Genomic DNA, 12,599 nt, shown 5'->3' with positions numbered 1-12,599 from the left:
TGTGATGAACGCAAGATTGCTGGGTGAAGCTCACTCCAGAACAAAGGGAAGCCAGCCCGGGGCGGCACTACCCTACCCCTCCCTACAGTGCTACGCTGCCCCAGGCAGCCCAAAGGGGTCATGACCCAAAGCCATACCCTGCCCTCCTGCAGAGTGACCCTCAGGGCCACTGGAGGGCATTCATTCTGAGGGAGCCAGACTTACCACAAGGTCGTCACAGGAGCGAGGACAGGCAGGGCCACAGGGGCTGTACTCTGCCCCCTGAATGGCAGTGCAGTTGGTCACTGGTGAAGGGGATGGGATGGGCTGAGAGCTGTGTGCATGGCCCTCTCTGGCCTGTCTCTCTGTCATGCTCCTTGACCCCCGTCCCCTCGCTCCTGGCAGGTACCTGGGCATGGCAGAGCCTGGCAGGCCTCTCCCTGGGCCTGAGGCCCCTCGCAAAAATCCCCCAGGCCCTGGGGAGGGGGCTGGTCACAGGCTCGCATCCGGCTCCGCAGGCCTCCCCCACAGCTCCGGCTACAGCTGGACCAGGGCCCCCAAGGACCCCAGCCCCCAGCTCCTGGCGTGATGGCAAAGGAAAGGAAGCAGTTGTAGGGGGCATCGGGTCTTGCGGGGGCTGGGGGCCAGCTGGGGCAAGGCAGCGGGCATCCATGGACTGTGGAATGCACTGTCTTGGGCACTGGAGGACTCACGGTCACACCCTGGCAGGAGGCAGGGCTCCTCCTCAGCGTCGGGGCCTGGGCACAGAGGTGTAGGCAGGTTTGGTGGAGATAGCGGCGCCTTGAGGGTCAGTTCTGTGTTGGGGGGCCTGGTGCAGAAGCGGTGCCGGTGGCGTCGGGCAGGGCCACAGGAGGCAGAGCACTCGCTCCATGGGGTCCAGGGTGACCACAGGGGCTGACCTGGGGTACACAGGAGGGAAAGGCAGAGCGAGGATGGAGCGAGCACAGGCCAGAGGTTCTGGCCTGGGCAGAGCACCCTCCTCCCTTCCCCCCTGCTCTGCCCAGGTGCTTTCCTCTCCTGGTAGGGAGCCGTGTATGGGGCCCCTTCTCACCCTCCTCACAGGGCCAGGAGGTGCAGTTGGTGATAAGCCCAGAAACACAGGAGCTAGAAGAAAGCAGCAGAGGTCAGGGTGCTGTCACAGGCTGAAGCCTGAACACTCAGGATTCAGGATGTGACCTTATTTGGAGGCAGGGTCTTTCTTTACAGAGGTGATCAAGTCACAGTGAGGGTGTCAGGGTGGCCCTCGTCCAATATGACTGATGTCCTTATACAAAGGGAAACATGGACCCGGCACAGAGAGGAATGACATGGAGACACAAGAAGGTGGCCACGTGGAGGCACATTGCAGGGATGCAGCCACAGCCCAGAACCCCAAGGATCACCAGCAGCCAAACAAGAGAAAGGCCTGGAGCAGACTCTGCCTCGCAGCCCTGAGGAGGAACCACCCCCTGACACTTCGAGCCTTGATTTCTAGTCTCCTGATGTGTGAGAACACCAGCCTCAGGTCTGTTGTGTTGTTGCGACACACTACAGACCAAGACAGGTGGGGAGAGAAAAGATGGGCACGGAGGGCGTGGGCAAGGGCCTCGGGGAGCTGGACAGCTGTGCCCAAGGGGGCAGGGGGGTCTCCACAGCCCCCTGGTGCTGCGTGGGGAGATGGCAGCGTGCTCTCAGGTCACAGCCATGGGTGGGGGGTCCTTACCAGTTCTCGCACAGACGAAGCACCACACTGCCCGGGGGATAAAGGCGCCCACCGTGGGCACAGGGGCAGTCCTGGGAGGGCACACATATGTTGTTCTGGAACCAAAAACTTTCCATCATCTTCTGGCTTCCAGGTGGGTCTGGCCCAGCCTGTTCCCCACCATCAGAACCCAGCACCCTTTCTCAGGCTCCCACCCTCCAACCCCACCCATGCTCCTTCCGCAAACAGCCCATCTGCTCCCATGGCCACTCATGGGGAAATCCATGCCAGCGGTTACAGGAGGGGCAGGGATCCCTATTTCTGGAGCAAAAGACCATCTCCAATTGCAGGACAGGAAACTGAACTGTCAAATGCCCACAAAATCAGCCAACAAAATACAAAACGAGCAATTCATATAGCAATGATGTTTTTAAAAAAAATGCCACATTTTCATCAAGGAAATTTAAACTGGTGAATTATACACACAAGGAGTTTGGACAAAAGTTGCTAGTGTCCCAAATTTTTAAAAATTGCCATCCATCAGCACATGATTCAAAGATCAAATGTACTGAGGTGTGAGCCAGGCCCTGGGAGACACGTCAGCATTTTACAGACTCCGATGGCTAAGTACATTATTACCCCAATTTGACAAAGGAAGAAACTGAGGCACAAGACTATGCAGCCCCAGGTCACAGAGCTCCTAGTAGAAGAGTCTGATTTGAACCCAGAACCCCCTGGAGTCTGGCCCCTTGCCCACACCCTGGGCTTCAGCAGCTCCTCTGTAAGCCCTCCCCACCGCCCCCTGAGCTTTGGTCCAGATTTCATGGTGCCCGCCTGATTTCCCGACCTGGTTCCCACTGCCTTCCCACTGCCTTCCCACAGCAGCTCTCCACACTCTGAAGTCTCTGACAGTCTCATCAGGATCACCTCCTCCAGGAAGCCCACTGCCACCAACCCAGCCCCCGCCAGTCTGCATCCCCAGCTCCACAATATGCAAAGCTCACTTCCTGTGTAAGGATGGTTCTATCTTCATTCTAAGTGCTCTGGGTCTGATTTCCCCAGACTAGAGGCTTCTCGAAGGCAGAGTCTGCTTTTTCCCTATCGCGTAGCCCCTCTAAAACTAAGTGAGCAAGGCGCTCAATAAATAACTAATGATAACGTAAGAGAAGAGAGCAGCTCAAGTAGGCATGAATCATAAGGATCTTCTAGACCTATCACTATTTCACAAATGGCAAGAGAGGTTCGTGGAGGCACGAATGTGACTCACTCAGGGTCACCTGCCGGCTGCTGGCAGAGCTGAGCTGTGACCCCTGAGTTCAGTGCTTTTCCTTTCAACCCTGAAGCCCTATATCCTTGATTCTGCCCCTGCTTGGGTCCTAAGGAAGTCAGCTCACCAGCAGGAGTGTCCCGGATGGGCAGTAGCAGCCGGGGTGGCAGGTCTGGTCAATCCCTGGAGGGGCACTGAGCTCTGCACAGGAGGCAGGGCCCTGGGCACAGTCCAGCCACCGCTTGCCCCCGGGACACATGCCAGGCACGGGCCCTGGGAACACAGAAATTGGTAGCCCAGCCCCAGCACATTTGACTCTTCCCGGGGCTCCCAACCCAGGAGAGGCACTGGCTCTAGGTGGGGCCAGGGAGGTCACAGGGCTGCACGGGAACTCAGAGGGGTACCTGGGGTGACAGGGAGGGGTTAATAGGGTGGGATGATTCCTGACGGCCGAGGCGCAGTGGAGGAGGTGAGTGCCGCCCTCACCTGCACAGGGCTGCAGCCCACAGCTGGAGAAGTCTAGAAGGCCGGGCAGGCTACCGCCTCGGGTGCGGTTCCGGTAGCCACTGCCGCAGGGCACAGAGCACGGAGACCAGGGGCCCCACTCCCCACCAAGACCTGGGGTGGCAGCCAGGTCACTGTGGGTCTTGCCTCCCACATTCACCCCTGTCCCCCCTTCCACCCAGACCCCCTAGGGCGTCCCCCCTTCTCACACCTGCAGCATCACGGCCCCTCATCCACCCAGACACCCTAGGGTGCCCCTCCCTTCCCACACCTGCAGCATCATGGCCCCGCTCCACCCACTCTAAGGTGGCCCCTTCTCACACCTGTAGCATCATGCCCCCCCCAACCAAACACCTTAGTGTGCCCCTCCCTTCTCACACCTTCAGCATCAACAGCACCCCCCCCCCGACACCCTAGGTCACCCCTCCCTTCTCACACCTGCAGCATTACAGCCCACCTCAGGAGGCCTCACTCCTCTGCCTGGAGTAGGGCTGGCCTCCACAGAGGACCCCTTAGGGAAGGGCTTTTGGGGCTCTCTGGGGACACTTCCTAGTATCTTTTGGGGGTGTGGGGAAGTGACTGGGGATGTTCCTGCCTCCTCTCTTGGGGGTTCTGAGGGCCTCAGTCCCAGCTCTTACCCCGACATGGCCGCAGGCTGCAGAATTCGGCCTCCATGTTGGGGCCCTGGCATGCAGCACCCCCAAAGGAAGCTGGAGGCGCAGTGCCTGCCCGGAAGCGCCGCCGAATGCCCACGTCGCAACTGCGGCTGCAGAGACTCCATGGGGTCCAGGGGCTCCAGCCACAGGCCACTGCCAGGGTGGGTATGGGGAGGGGCAGAGTAGGTGTGAAGCCAGGTCAGGTCATCCCCAGTCCCCAACTTCCCTGGGGCACCATCCACAGCCCAGGGGTTCATCTGAAGGGACCAGCAGCCTCTGTGGTCCCCGAGGACCCACCACTGCAGATTCCTGGGCATCAAGGGTACCTGGGCAGGGCTCCGAGGTGCACACCATCTCACCGGACACACAGGTGCTGCAGAGAGAGGACCCGTTGTGGCCACAATCAGGCCCTGCCTTGTGCAGCTCAACGCACCTGTCCCCAGGGGGAAGCGGCGGGCACCACCATGTCCAGTTGCCCCGTGTTTCCCTTGAACTTCATGAGGTGGCTGAGAATTCTCGTCCAGGCCCTCTCACCTAGTCTCACCCAGTAAACTACCCGAGGCCCCAGGCACAGCGCTGTCTCTTGTCTCTCACTTTGATCAGAGAGTCACCTTTACCTAACTTGCATTCTGTTTGCATTTGTTACAGTTTGGAAAGGACTCTGAACAGCTCGCAGAGCCAGGAAGAAGCGATATATTTATTTTTTTTAATAATTTTTATTTATTTATTTATGATAGTCACACAGAGAGAGAGAGAGAGAGGCAGAGACACAGGCAGAGGGAGAAGCAGGCTCCATGCACTGGGAGCCCGACGTGGGATTTGATCCCAGGTCTTCAGGATCGCACCCTGGGCCAAAGGCAGGTGCCAAACCGCTGTGCCACCCGGGGTTCCCGGAAGAAGCGATTTAGAAAGAGTAGACCCTACCATGAATCTTTGGGAAGAAGTGTGAACTTTTCTTTCCTTTTACTTTTCTCTAATCAATGTTTTATTTTTTTATTTATTTTATTTATATATTTTTAAAGATCTTATTTATTCATGAAAGACACAGAGAGAGGCAGAGACATAGGCAGAGGGAGAAGCAGGCTCCTTGGGGAGCCCAATGTAGGACTCAATCCCAGTACCCCGGGATCACAAACTGAGCCAACGTCTCAACCACTGAGCCACCCACGTGCCCCTCTAATCAACGTTTTAAAGCCCACTGCTCAAAAAAAAAAAATAAAATAAATAAAATAAAATAAAATAAAATAAAGCCCACTGCTCAAACACAGGGGATTTCGAGAAAAAGAATGTAAGAAAGAAAAAGCCAAAGAGGAAGGGGTGGGGGAGAGGAAGCTGAAGGGGATCATGGGTGGAGGGGCAGGGGATGGGGAAGAAAAAGGAAGAGGAGTAGGAAAGATGGAGAAAATGAATTTAAACGTAAGAAAAGGAAAACAGAAAGTGCGGTAAGAATGGGGGAGTGCGTCCCCTGCTGGCAGGGCACGGGGTGGGGGGGGTCAGCGTGGAGCCGTGAGATCTTTGAGCAGAAATCAAGTGGATCCCAGGTAGGAAGTACACCCAGGAAAGGGAAGTGGAGGTGACTGGAAGGGGAGGTTAGAGGACCCTCTCCAGCCCCTACTCCCTTCCCAAATCACCTCCCTTGTCTGAGCCTGAGCCTCCCCACAGATGCCCAGCCAGGTGTCTCACCCGCCTTGGTATCCCTGGGGCCCAGGCCTGGGATAGCTTGACCCCCGGTGTGTGTGTCCAGGCCTGTCCACCCCTGGAGCCACCGAGCAACCCCCCCATGCCCCCCACCCCTCACTGGGGGTCAGAGGCTTACCAGTTGTTGCAGGAGTCCAGCAGAGCCACCGCTCCCAGTGCGTAGAGCCTCCCATGCAGCTGACAGGGACACTGGCTACGGGGCAAGCAGCTGGCATTGTGCAGGAAGAGGCCAGGGGGGCAGGTGCAGCCAGGGGCACAGAAGCTGGTGCACTCCACCCCCGGGGCCTGAGCCAGGCACAGCTGAAGGCAGGGGCCCCCGTCCTGCTGGCATTGCTCTGCTGAGCGGAACACCATGTCCCCCGGGCACTGAGCTGGACAAGAAGACAGAGCGGGTCTCAGCATGGGCAGGAAAGGGTTAGGAGATGGAGCGGTGAGGGGAAGCTGCAGGCAGGTGACCGGGGTGGGGGGAGCAGGAGTGAGAAGCCAGAGGAAGCCCCTCCCGCTCTCCACGAAACCCCCCCCAGCCGCTCCCCGCCCCCCCCCCCCCCCCCCCCCCCCCCCCCCCCCCCCCCGTAGGCTTGCTCTCGTGTCTGGGAGGTTGCTGGTAAAGATTCATAGCTTTGGCTGACTTTAATACAAATATCCTTTAAAAAAAAAAAAAAAGATTTATTTCTATTGCGGGGGGGGGGGGGGGGAGGATGGGGGGGTGGGAAGCACACCGGGAGAGGAATCTTAAAGCAGACTCCATGCTGAGTCCAGAGCCCAACACAGGGCTCAATCCCAAGACCATGAGATCTGGGCCTGAAGTCAAGAGTCAGACGCTCAACAGACTGCACCACTCCGGTGCCCCAACACAAATATCCTTGAAAGCCGAGCAGTCACTGGGCCAGGAGCAGGGCTCAAAGGAAAAAGGAGAGGGACACGGGGCCAGGGGTTTCTAGAGAAGGGCTGGCTCTGCTTCTCGAAATTCCTGCAGTGAGTGGTTCTGCCCGAAGGCCAGTCTGACTTCCTTAGCCACATGCCTGGGAAGGAGACCTTGGCCAGGGAGGAGCAAAGAGCCTGAGCCTTGGGCCGCAGCCCGTGCCTGGTCCCCAGGGCACAGGAGCCAGACAGAGGACAGAGACCAGGAAGCTCCGCAGTTTCTTAGCTCAGGATAGGGCCCGTCCTGGAGCCAGAGGTCAGTGATGTGAGAAGGTGGGGTGAAGAGAGGTCAAGGCCAGGGGCTGGCTGGGTGTGGCTGGGTAGAGAAGGGCAGGGGCTGGGGGAGGTTGCACCTGTGCAGGGCTGTGTGTTGCAATCCCTGGTCTGGCTGTGAGGTCCCTGGCACTCGGGGTCCCCAGAGCAGCTGCGCCCACGTATCTGGATGCCTCCATCACAGGGGGCTGAGCAAGTGGACCAGGGAGCCCACAAACCCCAGGTGCTTGGCACTGTCGGGAAGAGCCAAGTCTATCACCATGCAAGCGAGCAAAGATGTGGGCAGGGGATGGGGCACGGGAGGGCCGGGGCTGTGTGCAGAATCTCAACTGTAGCTTCAGCTAGGATTGTCCCAAGCACCCCTGCAGGCTAGGCCCACCCTGTTAATCCCAGGGTGGGGCTGGAGGAGAAACTCTGGGACAACAGGTCTGCTCTAGCCCCTCTGCCCCCTCCCGTCCCAGGTGTTCAGAATCTGCCCAAGGGGTCATTCTTCCCCTTCGCTCTTCATCCCACTCCAGTGATCAACCCACCCCAGGGACAGAGGGGGGGGGCATACCTGGGCACATAGGGGGGCTACAGGGCTCCTCCTGGGTGGCCTCTCCTGGGCAGGATGTGTCCCCGGGGCTGGGGCAGAGCCGGAAACGACTACGCCAACCGGGGCCTCCTCCGAGGGTAAGGCAGCTCCGGGAACAGGAGGACCAGGGCGCCCAGGGAGTCCAGCCCAGCACCTCTGGAGGGGAAGAGGGAGCAGGGGTCCTGCACAGGAGTCCTTGCAGGGCTGAGAGACTTGGGAGACTGGGCCGGGTATAAGATGGACTTGTAAAAGTGGGGAGTGCCTCTCTGGGTTCAGACGTGGCCTCTGCCCCTTGGTGACCCCCACCACCCAGCACAGCCTCCTGTTCAGCCAAGATCCCAAGCCAAGCTCCCAAGCCAAGCTCCCAAGCCAAGACTGGGCCGGGTATCAGATGGACTTGTAAAGATGGGGAGTGCCTCTCTGGGTTCAGACGTGGCCTCTGCCCCTTGGGGACCCCCACCACCCAGCACAGCCTCCTGTTCAGCCAAGCTCCAGCTCAGGCCACACCTCTATCTATGGGCCCGGCTGGCACCTCATGTCCACTACCCACCCTCACATTTTCCCCCAGATCAACTCTTCCAGAGTCTTCTAAACACCTGTCCTTCATTCAGCTTCAATGCCGGGAACCCAAGCCCCCACAGATACTGTCAATTAGACACCTGTCAGGGCCCACTGCCCCCTTCTTCCCTTCCCTGCTGTAAGAGCCTGGCCCAGACCCCATGGAGCCACGCCTGTGCCCCTGACTCCTATTCTCCCCTCTGCCCCACCTGCCTGCTTTGCAGTCTCTGTTGCACCTGCTCTGCCAGAGAGGACCCCAAGCAGTGGGAGAGGGAAACACTCTGGGCTCCTTCGTGTGGCGTCTGTGTCCTCCTGATCGGCTACCCCAGCCTTAACACTCGGCCAACAGGACCAGCTTCACCCCTGCTCTCAGACACCCTGTTCCCGCAAGACCAGCCTGCTCTTGGCACGCGGGCAGGCTACATGGGGAGAGGATGCTGCCCAGGCCCCATCCTCTGTCTTGTCCCCGACCAAGCCTCATGTGTCAAGGCTACTTCCAGGGCCTCTTGGACTGGAAGGCCGCCCTGACCACCATGCAGGGGGGTCGGTCACGCTGTATTCCTAGGGCAGGACTTAGGAGGAGGGAGGCAGGCATGGGGTGCTTGGGAGGTGGGTAGCAGGCCCCCGCATCCTGGGTCCAATCCTGGCTGCTGACCATACCTGTCCCACACTCCACATGGCAGGCCTGCAGCTCCTGACTGTTGCCTTCACATGGGGCGCCCCCGGAAGCAGCCGGTGGGTTGGAAGGGGATCTGGGGGGAGAGGCAGCCTGAGCACCCACTGTCCTCATCCTGCCCTCACTCCTGTCTTCTTTGTTCGAGGGTCCTCCAGCCACCACCCTCCCTCCATGACCCTTTCCCTTCCTTCTCCCATACTCCTCCCCCTGCCCCCACCAATGGCTCCACCCCGCACACCTGAACCTGGCCCTCACTCCAGAGCCACAGGAGCGGTCACAGGGACCCCAGGAGGACCAGGCTGACCAGCCGCAGGGCACGGGGCAGTCCCCTGGTTCACACAGCAGTGCCCCCTTCTCACACAGGCTGCAAGGGAGAGGGAGGCAGAGGAGGTCAGGACTGGGAAGGGGGGTGGGGAGGGGCCAGTCCCCTGACCTAGGCCTTCCCCACCAGAGCAGACATCCTCACCAGCGGGTGCAGTTGTCCAGGAGGAAGGGCACCCCTGGCTGCTTCAGCTCTTCACCCACGAGGCAAGGGCACTCAGAGAGGGGCAGGCAGCGAGCATCGTGGAGGAGGAGCCCAGGGGGGCAGCGGCATCCTAGGGTACAGGCAGGAGGACACTCAGCCCCAAGTGGGGGGCAGTGGGAGGGGAGGCTGGAGACTGAGGGCCAGCAAGCATCCTAGACTCCCCCTGAGGGCTCCACCCGCCTCACTCCTGCTTGCTGGGTGTGCCTCACCCTCCAGACAGTGCCCGCTGCAGCTTCGGTTGGCCTCAGGATCCATGCAGGAGGGTGGACACGGTGGCACAAGCCCCTTCTGGCACAGCTCAGCACTAATATGCACACGGCCCAGCCCACAGTCTGGCGGGAGATGGGCACTTAGGCAGGGTGGGTACAGGAGGCCCAGTGACCTTCCCCAATAGCCCCACCCCCACGGAGCCCCATCCTTGGATGCCCCTGCAGGGCCCAGCTCCCTCACCTGTGTCACCTGTGCAGGGCTGCAAGCTGCAGGGTGCCCCCTCCTGGGAGGCCCCAGGGCAGGGAGCACCACCATTCTTGGGCGGGGGGTCCACACAGTTCCTCTGGCGACTCCGATGGCCACCCCCACAGGAGACACTGCAGGGCCCCCAGGGCCCCCACACAGCCCACGCCCCAGCCACTGTGTGGGAAGAAAGAATGGAGGTGGAGCAGGGCAGCCCGAGGAGACACAGACTGTGCAGGAGAAAGCCAGGCGGCTGAGGAGAGAGGACCTGGACAGTGGCCAGCTAGGTGGCCTAGGGCAGCACCACAGCTTCCTCTCCTATCCCAGAAAACCTCCGCTAGGTGGGGGGATCTGAGTAAAGACCTCCAGGTGCCTCCCAGGATAAGGCTCTGGTCCCTGGAAGGGGCTGGGATGTGGGAGTCCTGCAGCAGAGCATCTCCTGGTGGCAGCAGACACAAAGCAGGTTAGGAGGCCAGGGGTGGGGGTTCCAGAAACCCCGGTGCCCCGCTCTGCAATGCAGAGGCAAGGTGGGGACTGTTCCTTCAGACCTACAGAACAAAAGGTCTACGAGGTCTTGGGCACAGCCTGGTAACACCGTCACTCTGAAGTGGGACCGCCTCTGGGCTCTAGTTCCCACACTGAGGAAGTCAGAGACCCATCCAGGGCCACTCGGGCAGGAAGAGGGCAGGGCCAGGGGCAGGCTCCCTGATTAGCCCTCTGGAGGTACAAGGCTGTGACATCGGAAGGGGCTGTTCTCCTAGAGTCCCGGATAGGAGCTCGGACCCTGGGGTCCCCAAGAGATCGAGGCTGTCCTCCCCGGTATGGGTCTGGATGGGAGCCCACCACAGGTGTCCCACCCAGGGGAGGAGGCCAGGGAGCCGGTTACCTGGGCAGGCCTGCACGAAGCAGGGCTGGGTGCGGAACCTGTCGGATGGGCAGCTGCCCCCAGGCAGGGAAGGCCGCAACACGTCCCGGCGCTGGGAGGCGAGGCCCGGCCCGCAGGTGCGGCTGCAGCTGCTCCAGGCAGACCAGGGCGCCAGCCTGCAGTCCACTGCAAGGGGACAGGTGTGCAAGACTCAGAGCGGGGCTCACACAGGAGCGGGGCCCTCAGAGGCATCCCTGCCAGGGACCTACCACAGCCGTCCTCGTCAGAGCCGTCCTGGCAGTCGGGCCGCAGGTCACAGCGCCGCTCAGCCGGCAGGCACTCACCACTACCACAGCTCAGCTGGCTCAGGGAGCAGAGGGTTCGCGAGGCCGGCAGCCCGGGTAGGGCCGTGGTGGGCACCGTGAAGGGCACAGGGCCCACTGCCCGCGAGGTCGGGGGAAGGGAGCCACGTAAGTGATTCCTGACCGGCTGATAGACTGAGCCCCTTCTGCCTCAGACCACGAGCAGAACAGCTTGTTGACCAGAGGTCCTGCCTCTGTTTCCTCCTGAAGCTTCCCATGCATGTTGGATAGATGGATGGATGGATGGATGGATGGATGGATGGATGGATGGATAAGAATGACGGATAGGGTGGCTGAATGTATGTTGGAAGGCTGGCTGGCTGATGGATGGGTGAGTGGATGGATGGATGGACAGATGGATGGACAGATGTTTGGATAGATAGATGGTTGGATTAATGGATGAATCTCCTCAAAGATCAGACAGGGTTTGTGAAACAGGCTAGGACCCAAGACCTATCCCACCTGCCCTCTTGTCCATCTGCAAAGATACACACACTCCTGGCTCTTACCCACTGTTTCTTTCTACTCTCTGCTCCCCTCCAGCCTCTCACGGTTCCTTCCCATATAGGAGCTAGGAACAGGGGGCGGAGACTTCCCCAAACCTAAAGCCCTCCTGCCACTGCCACCCCTGTGACTTCAAACCCTCCCCAAGGGCCCCTGCTCACCACAGTGCTTCTCGTCAGAGCCATCCAGACAGTCCTCCCTCCCATCGCACACCTGCTCCTGCTCCACGCAGCCCAGCACCTCACAGGGCACCTGGCCTGGGCTGCACCACACTGGCGGGAACGGCTCCGGGGTGACACTCTGGCCTGTGGGTGCCACTGCAGCCAGCTGATGGGACACCTGCCCACCACGCCTTCCGTCCCTCAGCCCCCCACCTCCCTCCTCCTGACAGTTGGTGTGCCTCCACTTCCTGCATCAGGAGGCTTGGCCCTAGGTCCTCCCAAAACCCTGCCCTCGTGCTGTGTGATCTTGAGCAAAGTGGCTAATCTCCTGGGGCCTCTGTCTCTCCAACAGGGACGTTGTTGGGATGTGTGGACTTAGTGGGTAGAAGACCACAGAATCTTACCAGCAGGGGCCCCTGGAGTCTCTGGGTACTCGGGGAGCACTGTCACGGCTGCCATTCCTGGTCCTGGGGATGTGGCCTCAGGCTGGCTTGGGGAGGGGGTGGTCCTGGTCTGCACAGATTCCCTAGGACTCAAGCGAGGAGCCTCAGAGCCTGGGACCTGAGTCACTGGCCCTTTCTCTGTGGGTGCAGGAGGGAGAGGGGTGAGACCCGCCCACTCCCCTTCCATGAGATGAAGCAGACAACAGGTTCTCCCAAGGGTCTCCGGGCTGGGCTGGGGGTGGTGCAGGGTAAGACCAGACCACACCCTACCTTCTGAGGGCCTTCAGACCACAAATGAAGTGGGATTTGGTCCAAGGAACACAAGAGGGTTTTCCATTAAAGTAAAAAAGAGCTTAGTTTTTGTTTTGGTTTTTTTTGTTTTGTTTTGTTTTGTTTTGTTATGAGCTTTGTTTTGAGCTGAGAGATGTATCCTCCTCTCAAGGACACACGCATGGCAGCTTCCAAGTACAAGTGACA

The 12,599-nt window shown here is 59.9% G+C and overlaps 1 protein-coding gene across 10 annotated transcripts in view; it reads right to left on the bottom strand.

Moving 5' to 3' along the window:
* The window catches only part of SSPO (SCO-spondin), a 51,804-nt gene that overhangs the window by 17,718 nt on the left and 21,487 nt on the right, over positions 1-12,599 (bottom strand). For 9 of the 10 annotated variants that reach the window (XM_072765061.1, XM_072765054.1, XM_072765056.1 and 6 more), the window contains 21 exons: positions 12,084-12,260; positions 11,680-11,835; positions 10,922-11,092; positions 10,674-10,838; positions 9,785-9,964; positions 9,544-9,666; positions 9,275-9,404; positions 9,047-9,172; positions 8,793-8,884; positions 7,557-7,730; positions 7,081-7,233; positions 5,925-6,177; positions 4,435-4,481; positions 4,091-4,261; positions 3,435-3,566; positions 3,076-3,221; positions 1,703-1,797; positions 1,052-1,104; positions 693-899; positions 389-559; positions 205-284 (listed from right to left, as the gene is read on the bottom strand). In XM_072765061.1, the coding sequence (XP_072621162.1) occupies positions 205-284; positions 389-559; positions 693-899; positions 1,052-1,104; positions 1,703-1,797; positions 3,076-3,221; positions 3,435-3,566; positions 4,091-4,261; positions 4,435-4,481; positions 5,925-6,177; positions 7,081-7,233; positions 7,557-7,730; positions 8,793-8,884; positions 9,047-9,172; positions 9,275-9,404; positions 9,544-9,666; positions 9,785-9,964; positions 10,674-10,838; positions 10,922-11,092; positions 11,680-11,835; positions 12,084-12,260 (3,002 nt within the window). The remainder of the gene's footprint in view (positions 1-204; positions 285-388; positions 560-692; positions 900-1,051; positions 1,105-1,702; positions 1,798-3,075; positions 3,222-3,434; positions 3,567-4,090; positions 4,262-4,434; positions 4,482-5,924; positions 6,178-7,080; positions 7,234-7,556; positions 7,731-8,792; positions 8,885-9,046; positions 9,173-9,274; positions 9,405-9,543; positions 9,667-9,784; positions 9,965-10,673; positions 10,839-10,921; positions 11,093-11,679; positions 11,836-12,083; positions 12,261-12,599) is intronic. The other variant, XM_072765055.1, reaches the window with a different exon arrangement.

The sequence above is a fragment of the Vulpes vulpes genome, chromosome 7, assembly GCF_048418805.1.
Source record: "Vulpes vulpes isolate BD-2025 chromosome 7, VulVul3, whole genome shotgun sequence".
Taxonomy (NCBI): domain Eukaryota; kingdom Metazoa; phylum Chordata; class Mammalia; order Carnivora; family Canidae; genus Vulpes; species Vulpes vulpes.
This window is presented reverse-complemented; position numbering and strand designations above follow the sequence as displayed.